Raw genomic sequence first — 20,576 nt, 5'->3', positions numbered from 1 at the left:
TAGTCGAGCAAGCTGTCACAAATGATCTCTACCTATTTGACCAACAATCCACAGAGCATCTAGTATCACAGTAGGTTGGCAATATAACTAATACTGTGGGAAAGTTCTTCTCCCCAAAGATATGGTGGCAATTTACAATGATACACACAGATGTGGTTTCTCCCCTGCCTTAACAGTGTGTACCCAGAAGACATGTCTTGACCTAACTATGGCAAATCATCTCATCATATGCATAATTACCTTATTCTTGCTGAGCATAAGAAATGAACTAAATTAAATTCTCTGGCAAGCTCAAAGGCCTTCCCTTGCTTAGAGTGGGAGCAAACGGTGGAATGAACTACATTCTACCTTACGACTACAAAAGACCCAATCACCTAAATTTGAGAAACATGAGTGTTAGGCATGCAAAATGTAATCCAACTAACCAAGGAACTCTTTGGATCTAAAAACAAGTTTGCTAACCTATACACAAGTTGAAGAGGAAAGAGCTTTTCCAAAAAGATTGAGTCCTCACTAAATGGATCCTTATTGTTCTACCAAATCCAGATGTCATCATTCTGGGGATGCCTGTTAATCTTATATCTTCAGCCCATAGCTCCAATACTCCCTGGGCTGGAAGAGGATCATTCCTGCCTCCTGAAAGGAAGCACAAGGAACTGCTGTAAGCAGGAAATCTGTGGACCTTCAGAGTATGGAGACACTCCAGAGACATGGCTCCAAAGAATTTACTTACCCTCAGAGAACAGGTTTCCTACTCACAATTAAGAGAGACAATGGCATTAACACAAGTTTACCTTTGCCAACAAGCTATCATCAAATCAGTAATATTTGAGAATCCTTAGTATTTATAATCTAGTCTGCATTCATTACAGATCTGTTTTTCTGAATATCAATCATCCTTCCTAAGAAAGTTATAATAACTGGCAGTGTTCAAAGAATCAGAAAAAGGGTAACAAGATCCAAAAATGAAAACATTCTAGAAAGCTTCTGTTCAAAGGACTGTATCTATTGAGTATCTATGGAGACTACATATGGCTGAAATAACTCATTGCCTTAGTATCTCCCTCCCATTTTTCCTGGCCAAGGAAGTAAACAAGCACAAACTATGTAAGACTATGCTGGGATAAACCAAGGTGGAGCTGGAAAGGGAACAAAAATATCCTATACAAATGTGGTAAAGCAAATATGCTATAATCCTTCAGTTAGTTATCATAGTTCTAAGACTATGAATTAACTCACTGAATGGTGTATTAAGAATATCAACAAACTCCCAATTGTTCTACAAATCAAGTGAAAAATTTTGAGTGTCTCCAAGAAGGCTCTGTTTTCCTCCCTCTGAACATTTTCCAAGTTATAACTAATGTCTGTTTGAACCTGTGGCTCCTCTGAGTATTTATGAATATACTTTACATTTACTACTAAAACAAGAAGTTGGTTTTTTAGGTTATCAAAAATATATGTTATGACAGATTCATCTAAAAATCTCACCCCCAAATCTGTAAAGTGCTCTAATTCTCAAAATGATTAATTAGTAATGAGAGAAAATGCTTACCCCTCAAGGCAGCCATCTTCACTATCACCGTGGTCACTGCATGGCTCTAAGAGTATACCTATAGACTGACAAAAAAGAACACCAACACTGTATTAATGGAGCTCCCAACATTCACATATGAGAGAAGTTTCCCATCTAAATTATGGTATTAGATCACAAGTTAGTCAAATTCTTCATAGTAGTCTATAGGTGTTGGCATCTCTTTTTAAAGAGAGTAATTGGGCAGCCCCGGTGCCTCAGCAGTTTAGCGCCATCTTCAGCCCAGGGTGTGATCCTGGAGACCCGGGACTGAGTCCCAGAGAGAGAGAGAGGCAGAGACACAGGCAGAGGGAGAAGCAGGGGTCTCCAGGATCACGTCCTGGCTGAAGGCGGCACTAAACTGCTGAGCCACCCGGGCTACTCTAGAAGATGTTTTATTTAAAAAAAAAGTTTTATATAGCTTTTTATTTTTATTAAGTTAAAAAAAGCAATAGTATTTATGGTACCTTGAATGAATTTAATAAACATTTTCTAATTTTTAAATTTTATTTTCTAATGTGGTAAATACTGATACACCTATGTAAACAAAACCCTTCTGGGATACTCAACCCTTTTAAGAGTATCAAGAGATCCTGAGACTCAAACTTTGAGAATCACTGATCTCCATATCAGACTTCATCAACCTTTCTGTCTAGGATATAACTTTACATTCTCAAAATTGGGCCCATGAAATAATCATTACTAGACACAATATTTAAAATAAGCCTTGATGTTTTACTCAAAGAACCAAGTTCAAGTCCCAGCTCTACTTTTCTAATCACAAATATGAGAATAATCATTTATTTGCCTATCTCAGTTACTGTGAATCAAAAGAAATAGCTTAAAAGAAAAACTTACAAAGTTTTTTTTTAAGATTTTATTTATTCGTTCAAGAGAGACACACAGAGAGAGACAGAGACAGAGAGAGAGAGACAGAGAGAGACAGAGACAGAGACACAGGCAGAGGGAGAAGCAGGCTCCATGTGGGGAGCCCGACGTGGAACTCGATCCCAGGACTCTAGGATCAGGCCCCGGGATGAAGGCAGCGCTAAACCGCTGAGCCACCCGGGCTGCCCACAAAGTTCTACTATAAAAACATACAATCAGGGATCCCTGGGTGGCGCAGCGGTTTGGCGCCTGCCTTTGGCCCAGGGCGCGATCCTGGAGACCCGGGATCGAATCCCACATTGGGCTCCCGGTGCATGGAGCCTGCTTCTCCCTCTGCCTGTGTCTCTGCCTCTCTCTCTCTCTCTGTGACTATCATAAATAAATAAAAATTTTAAAAAAATTATAAAAAAAAAAAACATACAATCACATCACCAACTCTATTTAACCTACAATTCATTATACTATGAAATAATGGAAACAAATATAAAGACTGCTATAATACTTTCTAGCCAGATTTAGACAACATAATTTTTTTTAAGATTTTATTTATTAGAGAGAGAGCGTGAGCACACACACGCATGAGTTGGAGGTGAATAGAGGGAAAGCGAAGCCCGACACAATAACAGAAGACAAAAGCTGATACACTAACAGTGAAGAAGGCAGATGAAACTCAGAGTAAGGGATCCCTGGGTGGCGCAGCGGTTTAGCGCCTGCCTTTGGCCCAGGGCGCGATCCTGGAGACCCAGGATCGAATCCCACGTCGGGCTCCCGGTGCATGGAGCCTGCTTCTCCCTCTGCCTATGTCTCTGCCTCTCTCTCTCTCTGTGTGTGTGACTATCATAAATAAATAAAAAAAAAATTAAAAAAAAAAAAAAAACAAACTCAGAGTAAGGTGCAGTTATCTTCTACATTATGCCCCAGAACCAAAAAAAAAAAAAAAAAAGAGGTACTAAGGTCAGGTTAAAGTATGTCCAGACTTCAATTTAACAAATGAAAATAAATAATACTTTTTTGAGAAACTAAAACTTTGAGTTTTATCACTTAAAGGAATTTTACTTCCTCAGAATTCACTCTACATAAAACATTCATTCCTTTGTAGATGGGTAGAAATAACTTGTTTTCTCTAAAACATTAGCCGGCAAACCAGCCCATACCTCCTCCTCCTACCCCTCTCTTCTCCCAAACCATCAGTCCTCAAAAGGAAGTCTTAGGTGCTCTAGTCTCCGTTAAGGTAAGCTAAAGAGCTTTGGTGGTAGTGGTGGTGGTGGAGGCAGTACTCTTGGGAGCAGCAGCTGCAGTATAATCATAATGCCAATGTTTAGGGGCTGTTGGGGCTCAATTCCAGGAGCTAATTAAAGCCTAATGGGCATTTCTAGTAATTTTTCTGGCTTCCCCCCAGTCCTTATCCATCCATTACTGATGATTTCACAATATTTAGTTCTGCATCTCCCCATCTCCACCCACCCAATATTCCAAGCATACTAAGGTACTTTCTTTTAAGTAAGCTAAATATCCCCACTCCATTCCACACATTTAATTTGCTTAGTAAACCTTACTACACAGTATATAAAGTATACTTCTAAGCCAATTTCTTCCACTGATTAAGGTGTATGTAAGTCACTACAGTAAAGGAAATCATCAACAAAATGAAAAGGCAACTAAATGGAGAAAATATTACCAAATAATATAGCTGACAGAGGTGCTTGAGTGGCTCGGTCAGTTTAGTGTCCAACTTGATTTCAGCTCACAATCTTTGGATTGTGAGACTGAGCCCCACATCAGGCTCTACGCTGGGCATAGAGCGTGCTTGCAATTCTCTCTCCCCCTATGCCCCACCCCCAGATCAAGTACATGTACTCACGCTCTCAAAACAAACAAACTCACAATATATCTGACAATGAGTTAATATCCAAAATGGATAAAAGAGCTCCTATAATTCGATAGGAAAAAACAACAGGATTTAAAAATGGGCAGAGGATTGGAACAGAAATTTTTCCAAAGACGTATAAAATGTCAAAAGGTACATGAAAACATGCTCAACATCACTAATCATCAGAGAAATGCAAATCAAAACCACAATTAGATAGCAACTCACACCTGTCAGAATGGCTATTATCAAAAAGACTAGAAATAACAAGCGCTGGCAAAGATGTAAACCACAATATATTGTTGGTAGGAATGTAAACTGGTCCAGCTACTATGGAAAGAAGTCTAGATATTCCTCAAAAAATTAAAACCAGAACATATGATTATCAGCAATTCCAATTCTGGGCACTTATCCAAAGTAAACAAAAACACTGCTTCAAAAAGATAACTGCACAGCCACTTTCACTGCAGAATTATTTACAAGAGTCAAAATGTGTTAACAACCTAAGAGTCCATCAATGGATGAATGAATAAAGAAAATGTAGTGCACATACTTATACAACGGAGTATTATTCTTCCATAAAGAGAAGCAAATCCTGCCATTGGTCACAACATGGATGGACCATCAGTGCATTACACTAAGTGAAAGAAGTCAGACAGAAAGACAGATGTCACATGATCTTACATGTGACATCTAAAAAACAACCTCTTTTATCATATGACCGCTACTCAAAAAATGCGAAGAACTCCTAAAACTCAACAGAAAACAACCCAATTAAAAAATGAGCTTGGAGTTTGAGAGATTAAAAAAAATATATATATATATATATATATGGGCAGGGTCGCCTGGGTGGCTCAGTGGTTGAGCGTCTGCCTTTGGCTCAGGGTGTGATCCCAGAGTCCTGGGATCAACTCCCAGATTGGGCTCCTGCATGGAGCCTGCTTATCCCTCTATGTCTCTGTCTCTCTCTCTCTCTCTCTCTCTCTCTCTCTCTGTCTCTCATAAATAAATTAAAAAAAAATGGGCAGAAGGCCTGAACTCACTGAAGATATAGATGGAAAACAGGCATATGAAAAGATGCTCAACATGGTATGTCATTAAGGAACTGCAAATTAAAACAATGAAATACCACTACACACTTATTAGAATGGCCAAAATCTGGAACACCAGTAACAGCAAATACTGGTGAGGTTGTGGAGCAACAGGAATATGCATACATTACTGATATTATATAAAAATGGTACAGCCTTTTTGGAAAACAGTTGCGGGATTCTTAAAAAACTTGTATCATATGATCTATCAATCATACTGCTTTAGTATTTACCCAAGGAGTTAAGAACTTATGTCTACACAAAAAACAGATGTTTTGTTACCAGTGTTATTCATAATCACAAAACTTGAAGCAACCAAGATGTCCTTCAGTAGGTGAATGGATAGAAAAGCTGTGGTACACTGAAACAATGGATTATGATTCAACATTAAGAAGAAATAAGCTATTAAGCCATGAAGAAAACAAGAAGAAACCTTAAATGCATATGACTAAGTAAAAGAAGTCAATATGAAAAGACCAAATAGTATATAATTCTAACCATACGACATTCTGGAAAAGGCAAAACTATGTAGACAACAAAAAAATCAGCAGTTGCAGGGGTGGTGGGAGAGAAGAACAGAGTACAGGGGATTTTTAGGACAGTTTAAAAACCAGAGTATGATATTATAATGAATACCTGTCATACATTTGTTCAAATCCACAAAATATACAACACCAAGAATAAACTTTTAGGGAAACTAGACTTTGAGTGTTTATAATGTGTCAGTGTAGGTTCATCCTTGGTAAAATATGTACCATTCAGGTGAGTGATGGTGATAATGCAGGAAGCTGTGCATGTGTTGCAGCAGGGAGCATATGGGAAATTACTTGTACCCTCCCTCTCAATTTTGTTGTAAACCTAAAGCTGCTCTAAAAAACCAAGTTTTTGGGAAAAAAAAATTCTTGCATTCTTATCAAAGTAATTGATACACTACTTTCATTCAACACATTTACTTAGGGGGTGCCTGGCTGGCTCAGCTGGAGAGCATGACTCTTGACCACAGGGTTTAGAGCTCAAACCAAACATTAGGTGTGGAGCCTACTTAAAAGTCAAAAGAGAAGAGAACAAGAACAAATTTACTTAGTTGTTCTAAGAGCCAGATGTTCTCCATTTGTTTGGTCACATATTCCACAAGTACTTAATGAATACCTATGTGTTCTAGATAATGGGGATGCAATAATGAACAAAACAGATAAAAATCTCAACCCTCATAAAGGCTTAGGGTTTTACAGTCTAATAGTGGCAGAAAGACAATGAACTAATAATTTAAAAGATATGTGCAACAGTAATAACACTATCAAGTGCAAGAGGGAGAAGGACAGGAACCTCCAGGACTAGATGGGAGTGGGTCAATGGGAAGACCCCCAATACTAAAACAGAGTGATGAGGAGATTTAGCCTTACTGAAAAGGTAAAAGTGAGAAAACATCTGCAGGATCAAAGGAAGAAGCAAATTATGGAACACCTGGGAAAACAGCAATCCATACAGGACCTTAATACTAAGATGTCTATCAGTCAGTGTTTCTGAGTGCCTACTCCTATATGGCATTGGAAGAGTCTGAGAAGAGAAGTGACATTAAATAATTTTCCTTTGAAAAGAATCACTCTGGCTGCTGTGCTGAGAAAAGACCACAGGGAGTCAGAGAGGGTATCATACAGGAAATTATATCAATCTATTAATCTAGGTGAAATATTGGTTTGGACCCACATGTTGGCAACAGATTCCAGACAAACTTTGAAAGTATAGCCAAAAGGCCTCTCTGTAAAGGACTAGATATGCAGTGAAAGAAACCAAGGATGACCCAAGGTTTCTGGCTGATGCATATGGAAGAAATTCTCCTTTACTGAGATTGAGATTTGAGAAGAGCAGATATATGGACAAGATTATAAATTCAGTTTGGTGCCTGTAAAATTCAAAATGCTTATAAGATATTTAAGTGGAAATGTTAAGCAGAGCAACTTGACACAGGAATTAAGTTTAAGAGAAAGATCTCACCTAGATATATAAATTTGGAAATCTTTAGCAAGTAGATGCTATTTTAAAAACCATTAGCCTAGGGATCCCTGGGTGGCGCAGCGGTTTAGCGCCTGCCTTTGGCCCAGGGCGTGATCCTGGAGACCCGGGATCGAATCCCACGTCGGGCTCCCGGTGCATGGAGCCTGCTTCTCCCTCTGCCTGTGTCTCTGCCTCTCTCTCTCTCTCTCTGTGACTATCATAAATAAATAAAAATTAATAAAAAAAAATTAAAAAAAAAAAAAAACCATTAGCCTAAATGAGATTATGGAGGGAGTGAATGAAAATAAGCAATATTGAGAACTGGGCACTGAGCCATTTCAAACTTCAAAGGTTCAGAACATGAAAAGCAATCAACAAAGAGAGCAGCCAGTCAAGTAGAAAAAACCCAGAGGAGGTGGGATCCCTGGGTGGCACAGCGGTTTGGCGCCTGCCTTTGGCCCGGGGCGTGATCCTGGAGACCTGGGGTCGAATCCCACGTCAGGCTCCCTGCATGGAGCCTGCTTCTCCCTCTGCCTGTGTCTCTGCCTCTCTGCCTCTCTCTGTGTGACTATCATGAATAAATAAATAAAATCTTTAAAAAAAAAAAAAGAAAGAAAGAAAAGAAAAGAAAAAACCCAGAGGAGAGAGAGATCCTAAAAGTCAAGGAAAAAAAGGTATCAAGGTAGTGGGAGTAATTAATTGAATTAAACTATACTCATATATCAAGTAAAATATGCAACAGACATTATTGGTAACTTGCAAAAGCAGTTTCAGAAGAATGATGGGGGCAAAAAGTTACCTGAAGGAGGTTCAAGACAGAGTGGGAAGAGAAGAATTAAAGAGACAACACATTCAAGTTATTTTATTATGGGGGAAGCAAAAAAATAGGGGCTTAACTACAGTGGGGTGAAGAGTCAAGAGAGAGTTATTTCCTAAACATGGGAAAATAACATTTTATATTGGTGGGAATGATCCAATAGCTAGGCAGAAACTGATAATCCAGAAAAGGGCAAGGAAACAACTACAGAAGCAGTAACCACGAATAGATGAAAAGGGATTAATCTATCAGTAGAAGTAAAAGCATTAATATACAAGTCAGTGAAAATAACACGAACAGCTTAACTTCTGTGAGCTTAACTTCTGTGAAATGTCTCCTAGCTTATAAAATAACTGTATACGTCTACTTCTCTGGATATTTATAACAATCCTCTAATATAAATAGTACTCCCCACCTGTCTATGGAAAAGCAAAGAGGAGATAAGGAAAGCTGGGTAATGTGGCCAAAGTCACAGTGCTATTAAGAGGCAAAGCCAGAATACAAATCTCAGCTGACAGATCCTGAATTCTTTATTACACCTACACCTAAAGTTTATGCTTTAGTATGAAAACATGCTGAAGAAAACCTCCTTATTCATTAAGAATCTTATTTTAGGGCAGTCCAGGTGGCTCAGCGGTTTAGCACCGCCTTCAGCCCAGGGTGTGGTCCTGGAGACCCGGGATCGAGTCCCACATCGGGCTCCCTGCATGGAGCCTGCTTCTCCCTCTGCCTGTGTCTCTGCCTCTCTCTGTGTGTGTCTCTCATGAATAAATAAATAAAATCTAAAAAAAAAAAAATCTTATTTTAAAAAGTGTTATCAAAACTAAACTTTGAAACACGTCTTAGGATACTGCTTTGTATATTTATTGCCATTTTAAAAACAATGTTACCAATGCCAATTATCATCAATGAAAACAATTTACTTTTAAAATGATGTTCACCAGTTTTCTTTAAGAAAAGATCCCATGCCAACGACCACAAAATTCTGAGGCACTGAGGCAGCAAAACAGGGTACCCTTTGAGGAGTAGGAGGCCAATAAAAGGTTCAGAGGTAAAAAAAAAAAAAAAAAGAAGAAGAGATCTCACATTCTTCAGGAAAAAATTGGGAAATAGAAAAAAGCTATTAAAAGTAAGAAAATTCAACCATAACATCACCAACCACCTCAGCTAACATTTTAATGTTTCCTTCCAAGAAAACTATTTTTAAATATTTTATATATAATTCTCTACCCAATGATGGTTCTAGATCTTTACAAAGAGAGTTATGTTCTTGGGATTTATAATTAAGACAAGTATGTGTGTCAGTTTCTGGTATCAAAGGAACACATAAAGCAATCAGAGTTGTATGTCTAGCATACCTACACAAAGATTTTTTAGTCTGTGCATTTCTTACCTGATTATTTTCTTCATCCTCAAATACAAAATCTTGCTGCATAACTTCATTGTCTAAATTAGTGCTAGCCACAGGTTCTGAACAGTCTCTGTTACTTTCACTGGAATTAATAATATCATCAGCAATGTCAACCCTAGTAATGAAGATTAAAAAATCAGATCAGGCCAAATGTTGATTATGTAATACCTTTAAAATAAATAAATACCAATGATCTCAAACTTACACACTAAGTTTATTTTTATCTCTCAAGGGAATGTTGTAAGAAAATTACCTTGTTTGTTATTCTCTTTGATAATTTTTTTTTATAATTTTCAAAAACAAATGGAATGGCTGAAAAAATAATTTATGTGCCAAAATAATTTTCCTTAAAAATGTATACTCTCAATCATAATGATCTGTTCCAATAAAATATAAGCCTAGCACTAGACACAATAATATCAAACACTTTACCAAGTACTGTAGGAATAGCTTCCTATTGTAGATTTTTCATGTTATAGAATTTAGAATATGCAAAATCCTGCAGCAGGCTTTGATTTACAAAGATGATACTACCAATAAAGTCAGAACATAAGTTACTTCCCCAGAAATAAAAATAAAAATATTATCTGAGCATGGGCAAAGGTTTTCAGGATCTCTAGCCAGAATAAAGACAAACACTAAGGAATCTACTTATATTAATTTTATCCTTTGGAACACTTTCCCATTATTTCCAACTTCTAACTACTGTTTTTGGGGTTTTTTTTCAGATACTGCTTTTTTCCTTTATGTTCAGCCCAATAGTCGAGATCAATCCAGTTATATCAGTTGTAATCATGCCTTCAAAGCAACACAAATCAGGGCCATGGAGGTACACAGGCTAATAATGCCATCTATTCAGACTATACAGCAAACCTGCAGTTGTACAATATGGTATTTCTAAAATAAACATATTGTAACCACTAGTTTTCATATCTATTAACTTTTTCAGTTTCATTTAATATTTAATAGCTATTCTAGAGTGTACTATATATATTTAGCCTTTTAAAAATCAAACTCTTCAAAAGAAAAATCACTCTACCCATTTTTTTTTGTACATCTTTCTCATATGTCCTCCAAATAAAACCTGATAAATGAAAACAATGAAATTACTGTATTATGGTCTCAAAGAAAGACACCTTTATATCCCTCAAGTACAGGGCTGAGATAACGGGAAAGGAGAGGAGACCTTTCATCCATTTAAAGGTAACAAGTCAGATGAGTGAAATAACCTCACAAATCGCATAGCACACAGAGGTACTTTTTAACTGATACAAAATTCAACTATTAACAGCTAAACAACAAAAAAGTATGGAGGGAGGGCAGCAGGGTAGTAGCTGGTGATGGGATAAAATGTAAATTGCAAAAAATGATTCTGCTCACCATTTCACTCAATGACTATGAGTGATGCTGATCTGCTGTCCCTGCACCCAGCTGTCTAGATCATTTCATGTCTCTCATTGGTGTGACCATCTGTTTCAAATAGTATGGGTCTAACTTTTTTAACATTATTTTTCATACAGCATAGTGAGGTAAGTTCACTACTTTATCTGGTGTTCAGGGAGGAAAATCTGGCAGTATTGAACTTAATGTCTACTAACTTAATTGAAGATTTAGATTTTCAATGTTAAGTGAGCATATACAATTTATATACAAAGTCACTTTCCACACACACTGAGAAATTCCCAAGATGAGATCCCATTACGTAAGTAAACTATGGTTTTTAAAAGATCATAAAACAATTTTATAACTCTTAATAATAGTAAAATGTTATAAAAGTTTCTTACTGGTTATTAGATCCTTCCCCATCACAATTAATACTTTCTGCTTCATTATTACACACCAGACTTTGCTGTTGTAAATTCTTAAGATCATGATCTATGCTGCTCTGCAGATCAAAAAGGTGCTGTTCCACAGCTGCTCTAATTGTTCTTTCTAAAATGCTACAAAATAGAACACATTTTAGTGAAAACCAGTCACCGAACTTGGCATTTGTCCACATAAATACAAACATTAAAACGTGACTAAGGAGACAAATTAACAGGGTATTTAAGTGGGTAAGCTAGAGTATAAAAAGAAACATAAAAGGAATTAATGATACTGGGCTAAAAGTTTAAAAGAAATTTACCCAAATAGATATTATACAAATCAATCACAGTTTCACTATTACTACTGAGGTGGGAAGGATCAGTTGTCCCATAAAAGGAATACATGATACTGGGTTAAAAGTTTAAAAGAAATTTACCCAAATAGATATTATACAAATAAATCACGTATCACTATTACTACTGAGGTGGGAAGGATCAGTTGTCCCAGTAATTCATTCCTTGCTAGTATACCGAAAAACCATTTAAATACTTTTCAAAGCTACATTTATAAACCAAAATAATTTGTCAATACTCAGCTAAATCAAAGAAACTGTAAGAGTCCTGCCCATATTTTTTACATGAAGTTTACTTCTTTAAGAAAATTTAATAAAAAGAGATGACATATCTCAATCATCTCAAAAGAATAAAAAAAATCCTTTGTGGCAGCCCCAGTGGCACAGTGATTTGGCACCTGTCTTCGGCCCAGGGCATGATCCTGGAGACCTGGGATCAAGTCCCACATCAGGCTCCCTGCATGGAGCTTGCTTTTCCCTCTGCCTGTGTCTCTGCCCCTCTCTCTCTCTCTCTCTGTCTCTATGAATTAATAAATAAAATCTTTTTAAAAAAATAAATAAATCCTCTGAAGAAAATTCAATTTTTATTTTATATATTAGGCAATGCATTCTTTCTTCATTTGTTCCTACTGCAGTACATAAAATATTAACTAGGTTCACTGCCTTATGTATAATCCTTCCCCTAAATTAAGCACAATAAATACATGATTTTCATTTCTAAAGTGAAGTAATATTTTTAAATTTTAAAAAATGGTCTTCTACAAGTATACTACTTACTCCGCAGAGGCTGGTAAGATGCTGATGGGAGACAAATGGGCACTGTAATTAAAGAAAGAAATTAGCTATAAAACTTTGCAATAGTAATGACAAAAAGTGTTGAAAACTGTCACAGTTGCACTACCTTGACACAATCAACTTTCACATTCATTTCTGGCAGAATATGATTCTAATTTTCTAAAGAATTTATTTCCACACAAAAAAACTAAATATACATATCCGTGTGTATGTGTAGCCAACTATTTCACTTGGTGCTCACTTGGAGAAACACTGACCTATATTCCAAGGCTGAGGGGAAAAAAGTGTACTACTAGCCCAACAAAACCACCTCATCTAGGATGGTATGAAGGCCTCAATGTTCACTCTGTACTCCTTGCCCGAAGTAACAGCATATGCTACTACTCAGAGGATGTACTCAAGTGACGAAAAAGGCAAAATTGATTCTAAAATTAGACTACTTCACTCACTGTAGCATTAACAGACTTTCCTTAGCAAATTTCGCACCACACTATCTACTAATAATTACAAAAACATAAATAGCCTCATCTTCATCATAGTTAAAAATTCAAGTGAAACGCATGAGATATGAATACCACTTAAATGTTTAAAATTAAAATTGGGGGCACCTGTGTGGCTCAGTCAGTTAAGCATCTGCCTTAGGTTCAGGTCATGATCCCAGGGTCCTGGGATCAGGCTCAATGCTCACCAGTCACAGTCATGGGGTGACTGGCTGATGGACATTAAGGAGGGCAGGGAATGCAATGACCACTGGGTGTTACGTAAGACTGATAAATCACTGAACTCTACGTCTGAAACTAATAATACACTGTATGTTAATTAATTGAATTTAAATTTAAAAAAGAAAAAAATATATTCTCAAGATTCTCTGTAGAAAATCCAATAAACATCATACAGCAATCTTCAGGTCTCCCTTAGAGCAAACAAATGAGTAGTAAATTGCACAACTGCTTTAAAAGACAAAAGTAAGTCACCCTGGTTTGGCACATATAACATCCCTCAGCTTTATAAGAAAAATTTAACTGCCAACATTAGGCTAGTTTTCATGAATGGATTATTCTCAGCTCAAAATACTTTCAAGATAAGCACTTAAACTTAAGTTTTCAAATTTAAATGACATTTTTTGGAACTTCGTTTCTGAAGGAAACTGGGGAGAAAAATCACATATATGTGCACAAAGAAGAGTTTATTTAGCTGTGGGTCTGTTTCTAGTAGTTTCAGGTTAAAGTCAGTATTTAGTGACTTCTGCAGAAAAAAAACAAAAACCAAAAAAAGATAAATGAAGCTCTTCCTATAGCTTAAATTTTTTTTTAATTTTTATTTATTTATGATAGTCACACAGAGAGAGAGAGAGAGAGAGAGAGAGGCAGAGACACAGGCAGAGGGAGAAGCAGGCTCCATGCACCGGGAGCCCGATGTGGGATTCGATCCCGGGTCTCCAGGATCGCGCCCTGGGCCAAAGGCAGGCGCTAAACCGCTGCGCCACTCAGGGATCCCCTCTTCCTATAGCTTAAATGTTAACTAAGGTTAGATCTTTCTCTGTTATTTTGCTACAATGATTTGTTGTTTATATATGAGGCTGCCTATTTAATCATAAAAGTTAAATCTTTACATGGTCTGATCAGTTATATTTTACTCAATAATATTTGTAATTCCTAAGCTTAGGTATTAAAAGTAATTTTAGGGGGATCCCTGGGTGGCTTAGCGGTTTAGCGCCTGCCTTCGGCCCAGGGCATGATCCTGGAGTTCCAGGATCGAGTCCCGCATCTGGCTCCCTGCATGGAGCCTGCTTCTCCCTCTGCCTCTGTGTGTGTGTGTGTGTGTGTGTGTGATTAATAAATAAATAAAATCTTTTTTTTAAAAAAGTAATTTTAATACCTAATTATAATCCACTGACAATGTAGTTTTTGTAAAGAAAATTCCTAAATCTGGGATGCCTGGGTGACTCAGTGGTTGAGCATCTGGCTTCGGCTCAGGTCACACGGGGCCCCCACAGGGAGCCTGCTTCTCCCTCTGTCTCTCTCATGTATAAAGAAATAAAATCTTAAAAAAAAAAAAAAAACTCCTAAATCCAACATCCTTCCCTTCACCATTTAATTTGTGATTTCTAGTGTGCTGTTTTTACCTTACACAAAAATCTCAAGAAGTTCTAACTCTCAGCTACTTAGTCCAGAAGTATGTTACTAAAGCCTAACACCACATTTTAACTTTTGTTAGAGTTTATATCCTTTCTGTTCTTTTCCAAATTTGCCATTGTTAGGCATCTACTTAATCTCCCAGAGGAATTATCTCACCTTTTTGTCAGATTAGGTTATTACCAAAATGCTAGTAGAAAAATGGAAACAAGACAACTAGAAATACAAATTTAAAATAGGATTAATATAAAATTAATATTTTTTGATGTTAATATACCATTCATGATGAGAAAGGCTATGAAACTGACAATTATACATTGCTGGTGAAAAAGTAACTTAGTACAATTCTTAGGGAGATCACTTTGGTGACATGGTTTTTGTTTGTTTTTAAAAGATTTTATTTATTTATTTGACAGAGAGAGAGAGCACAAACAGGGTGAGCAGCAGACAGAGACAGAGAAGGCTCCCCACTGAGCAAGAAGCCTGATGCGGGGCTCAATCCCAGGACCCTGAGATCATGACCTGAGCCCAATGCAGACACTTAACCATTTAACCAACTGAACCACCCAGATGAACCTTGGCGAGGTGTTTTTAAAAGCTCTAAAAGTGTGCATGCTCTTTGACTCAAAACTTCCACATCTGCACTCTATTTAGAGTCTATCAAGGGACTCCTGGGTGGCTAAGCAGTTGAGCGTCTGCCTTTGGCTCAGGGCTTGATCCCAGGGCCCATTCCAGGGCCCGGGATTGAGTTCCACACTGGGCTCCCCGCAAGGAGCCTGCTTCACCCTCTGCCTGTGTCTCTGCCTCTCTCTCTGTGTCTCTCATGAATACATAAAAATTTTTTTTTTAAAAAAGAGTCTATCAAATCTCTCAAAATCTATTCTAAATTTAAAAAAATAATAGTACTTTGTACCATAAAATTTTCTTTGAAACATTTTTTCCCATTATTTTATTATAAAAACTTCCAAAAGCATGAAAAAGTTGAAAAATGATAAACACCCTCAGATATACCAACTCGATTCTTTTTTTTTTTTTTTTTTTTTTTACCAACTCCATTCTTAATTAATGTTACCACAGGGCGTTTTGGGTGGCTCAGCGTTTGAGCATCTGCCTTCGGTTCAGGGCATGATCCTGAGGTCCTGGGATCGAGTCCCACATCTGGCTCCTTACAGGGAGCTTGCTTCTCCCTCTGCCTGTGTCTCTGCCCCTCTCTCTCTGTGTCTCTCATGAATAAATACACAAAAGCTTTAAAAGGGGGCGGCCTGGGTGGCTCAGTGGTTTAGTGCTGCCTTCAGCCCAGGGCCTGATCCTGGAGACCTGGGATCGAGTCCCACGTCGGGCTCCCTGCATAGAGCCTCCTTATCCTTCTGCCTGTGTCTCTGCCTCTCTCTCTCTCATTAATTAATAAATAAATAAAATGAATAAAAATAAAATCTTTAAAAAAATTTTAAGTTACCCTATTTGAAAAATTATTTTTAAGAAATATCAGAAAATAGGGGTGCCTGAGTTGCTCAGTTTTGTTCAGCATCCAGCTCTTGATTTCAGCTCAGGTCATCCAAGTCCTGTGGTGGGCTCCTGCTGGGCATGGAGCCTGCTTAAGATTTTCTCTTTCCCACTCCCTCTGTACTTCTCTCACTCATCCCTTCTTTCTCTCAAAAAAAGAAAAGGAGTAAAACAAAGAAATAAATATATAAAATGGACACATATATAAATATATAAAGTACACACAGTCAATGGACCAATTTGAAATTATCCATGTTCATAAAGATCAGGAAGTAACATGAGAAAGTGTTTTTGTATGTGCATAAATAATGTGTGCAACTATGTATCAAATGGCTACATTTAATAAACGTGTTTTTTAAAAAATAAAAAAGATTTTTTAAATGTATTTTTAGAATTCTACATACAAGCTACTAAAGACTGTCAAAATGCGGGGCTTTTCTACTACCCCTACCCCTAAAACAAGAATGTGACCCATGGGCCACACTCTCCTGGAGTGGCAGTGTTATTTTATTGGAGATCTAGACCCCACTCCAGACCTAAAAAACAATAAAGCCAAAGTAAATAACAGCACTAACACAAGAAGAAACAAACAGAACAAAAGTGGATCCATGCATACACACTTGCTTAAGAACAAAGGTAGCACTACAGAAAGCAGAGCAAGGGCAGTCTTTTCAAAATGAGTACTGCACAATCTGGTATCCACAGTGAAAAAAGTACGTTGGCCTCACTTCCCACACCAAAGACAAAAATCAATTCCAGGTAGATTACACACCTAAATATGAAATGTGAAATAATACAGCTTTCAGAAGTTAATACAGGAATGTTAACTATACTAGACTTAAAATTTAGAAATTAAAAATAGAAATAAATTAAAAATAAAAGCATGTATATAAGCACTGGTAAAGAAAAAAAAAGAATACAGAAATATATGTTCAGGAAAAGATCTCTTAATTAAAACACAAAAAGCATTAACCAAAGAGGGAAAAGTATAGTAAACTTGATTAAAATTATGAATTCTTCTTCAGAAGACATGAGATGGAAAAGGCATTAACATAAAATGAAGAAAAGATTAGTACAATACATATTTTTAAAGGGCTCCTACAACTCAACAAGAAACGAAAACAACCCAAGAGAAAAATAGGAGGGGTGCTTGGTTGGCTTAGTCTAAGCATTCCACTCTTGATTTTGGCTCAGGTTATGATCTCAGGATTCTAAGATGAAGCTCCATGTCAAGCTCGACACTGGATGGGCAGCATACTTAAGATACTCTCTCTCCCTCTCCCTCAGCCCCCCTACTGCTTTCCCCCCCTCTTAAAAAAAATAGGAAACAATTGAAGACCTATTTCAAAAAAGAACTGACCACAATACACATATAAAAAGGGGATGGAAAAAAAGGGGGGATGAACCTATTAAAATGACAAGGGAATATTTCTATTCCTTCAGAACAGTTAATACCAAGTGTTGGCAAGGATGTGAAGCAATGGGAATGCTCATACACTTTTATATATTTTTTTAATTTATTTATTTATGATAGTCACACAGAGAGAGAGAGAGAGGCAGAGACACAGGCAGAGGGAGAAGCAGGCTCCATGCACCGGGAGCCCGATATGGGATTCAATCCCGGGTCTCCAGGATCGCGCCCTGAGCCAAAGGCAGGCGCCAAACCGCTGCGCCACCCAGGGATCCCCTCATACACTTTTAATGAGGGTGTAAACTGGGACAAGCACTTTAGAAAACAATTTGGTAATATTTACAGAAGTTAAAAGTCAAAAAAAAAAAAGTTGAAAGTCAGGTTCATGTCTTCATGTGCATGCATGTGTCACCAGAAGATGTACAGAAGAATGTACCGGGCAGCCCTTTCTGACGGTGACGACCTCCCCACGAGAACATGCCCCTCACGAAGGACCTCCTGCACCCATCCCTGGAAGAAGAGAAAAGGAAGCACAAGAAGAAGCACCTGGTGCAGAGCCCCACAAGAAGTGCCCGGGATTCTACAAAAGCACCACCATCTTCAGCCACGCGGACAGTAGTTCTGTGTATCAGCTGCTCCAACGTCCTCTGCCAGCCCACGGGAGAAAAAGCAAGGCTTATAGAAGGATGCCCCTTCAGGCAGAAACAGCACTAAAAGCTCCCTGAATCAAGATGAATAGGACACTGTCCCAATAAAAAGATTTTGAATTAAAAAAAAAAAAATGGGGGCAGCCCTGGTGGCGCAGCAGTTTGGCGTTGCCTGCAGCCTGGGGTATGGTCCTGGAGACCCCGGATCGAGTCCCACGTCGGGCTCCCTGCATGGGGCCTGTTTCTCTCTCTGCCTATGTCTCTGCCTCTCTCTATGAATAAATAAATAAAATCTTTAAAAAAAAAATGTACCCAGCAAAGCTATTCAAAAAGTAAATGATCAAAAAGAACCAACTGTCCACCAAATTTAAACTAGATCACCGAGGCGTAATTATATGATGGAATGCTTTACATCAGTGAAATAAACCACAATGACGTACAACATGGTAAATCTACAGTTATTTACTGAAAAGGAGGATGGCAGAGTAGTAGGGGACCCGAGTTTACTCTGGACCCTGGAATTCAGCTAGATAGCTATCAAATCACCTGGACATCTGTGAACTCAACAGGTTTTGAGATATAAGAAAAGAATTACTGCAATTCGGGAACCCTGGGTGGCTCAGTGGTTTAGCGCCTGCCTTTGGCCCGGGGTGTGATCTTGGAATCCCGGGATTGAGTCCCATATCGGGCTCCCTGCTTGGAGACTGCTTCTCTCTCTGCCTATGTCTCTGCCTCTCTCTCTCTCTCTCTCTTTCTCTGTGTGTCTCTCATGAATAAATAAAATCTTAAAAAAAAAAAAAAAGAATTACTGCGATTCTACCAATAGAAAAGCAACCACATTTTCCAAGGTAGGAGGTGCAGAGAAGTAAATCTAAGAGAATGTACTAGGAGGGAGCCCTTGGACGCTAGCTACTGGAAAGTGATATAGCAGCAGCAGAGGGCGAAATCCAAACTTTTAAAAGTCTGCTCTGGCGAAGGGGCGTCCCTGCCTGAAAGGTGTTCAGGTGGTGAAGTGGAGCATAATCCTAGATAAGACAGTGTGGTCTCAGGATCCCCGGGATCACAGTAAGAACCGGCATGCCTCAGTGCAGCAGAGTTCTCAAGCTTCAGAGCAGGGAAGCTAACTGCAAAGAGACAGCCCAGAAATGGGCTTTCTGCTTAACGTTGCCATAAACCTTAAACTGTGGCGCAGTCCAACCTCTGTTCTCTGAGAAGGGATCCAACAAGTGGCAGAGGAGAAGCCCAACAGGTGTGTGCACCACAGGAGTCTGTAAAGTTTGGACACTTGAAAGGGGGTCCCCAAGCCTGAGATAAAAACATCTGGTCACAGGCTAGGTGAACAGAGTGTGGTGGGAAACCAGGGAGACAAGAATAACTGACTGCTTTTCCATGAGGGCACAATGAAAAGTGAGGGTGTGTGAACTTTCAGCTCCTTGGCTCTTTCATTTCCATCACTCAAAGCAGCATGGGAAAAAAAAAAAAAGCAGCATGGAAAGCCTTCCGGGAACAAGAGCTACACAGAGCAATCTGAAGCTGTTTACACTGAACCCAGCCCCGTGGCAAGAGGGGGGGTGTAATTCCACCCAGGGAAAGATACCTGAGATTAGTGTAATAGGCCCCTCCCCCAGAAGACCAGCAGAAACATCCAGCTAAGACTAAGTTTACTGATCTCACAGAAGTATAAAACACCAGCACTAAGGGAAAATAATACATAGAATTCACGGATTTTTTCTCATGATTCTTTTAGTGTTTCAATTTTAAATTTTTTTCCTTTTCAACTAATTTCTTTTGATCAACTTTTTTAAATCTTTTAAAATTTTCATTTTTACATTTATATATGTATGTATATATATTTCTCAATTCTGGTTTCCTTTCATTATATTCAACTTTATTTTTTCTATATATGTAAGTTTTCCTTCTATACAATTTTGGCATCTAGTTTCTTGTAACAAACAGACCAAAATACACCAAGGATCTAGTGTATTGCTCTGTTCTGTTCACCTATTTGATTATATTCTCCGTTTCCACCACTACCCCCTTTTTTAGTTTCTGGTCTCTTCTGATTTGTTTAGTGTCTATTTTTCTGGGTCCTTGTTGCTATTTTATTATTCTGTTCTCTAATTCATCTGTTCTTCTCTGGATAGAATGACAAGACAAAAGAACCCCCAAAAAAGAGAACATGAGGCAGTACTGATTGCCAGGGACTTAATCAGTTGGGATAAAAGTAAGATGTTAAAAACTAGAGTTCAGAATAACAATTATAAACATACCAGCTACGCTTGGGAAAA

The 20,576-nt window shown here is 38.1% G+C and overlaps 1 protein-coding gene and 1 pseudogene across 7 annotated transcripts in view; one reads left to right on the top strand and one right to left on the bottom strand.

Moving 5' to 3' along the window:
* Positions 1-20,576, bottom strand: part of FAM13B (family with sequence similarity 13 member B) — a 92,072-nt gene that overhangs the window by 23,323 nt on the left and 48,173 nt on the right. For all 7 annotated transcript variants that reach the window (XM_055301848.1, XM_055301847.1, XM_055301845.1 and 4 more), the window contains 4 exons: positions 12,575-12,616; positions 11,424-11,579; positions 9,622-9,754; positions 1,553-1,617 (listed from right to left, as the gene is read on the bottom strand). In XM_055301848.1, the coding sequence (XP_055157823.1) occupies positions 1,553-1,617; positions 9,622-9,754; positions 11,424-11,579; positions 12,575-12,616 (396 nt within the window). The remainder of the gene's footprint in view (positions 1-1,552; positions 1,618-9,621; positions 9,755-11,423; positions 11,580-12,574; positions 12,617-20,576) is intronic.
* Positions 18,119-18,355, top strand: LOC129494779 (40S ribosomal protein S27-like; annotated as a pseudogene).

Source organism: Nyctereutes procyonoides, unplaced genomic scaffold, assembly GCF_905146905.1.
Source record: "Nyctereutes procyonoides isolate TBG_1078 unplaced genomic scaffold, NYPRO_anot_genome, whole genome shotgun sequence".
NCBI classification, from domain to species: Eukaryota; Metazoa; Chordata; class Mammalia; order Carnivora; family Canidae; genus Nyctereutes; species Nyctereutes procyonoides.
The sequence above is the reverse complement of the archived record's forward strand: the minus strand, read 5'-3'. Positions and strand labels throughout refer to the sequence as shown.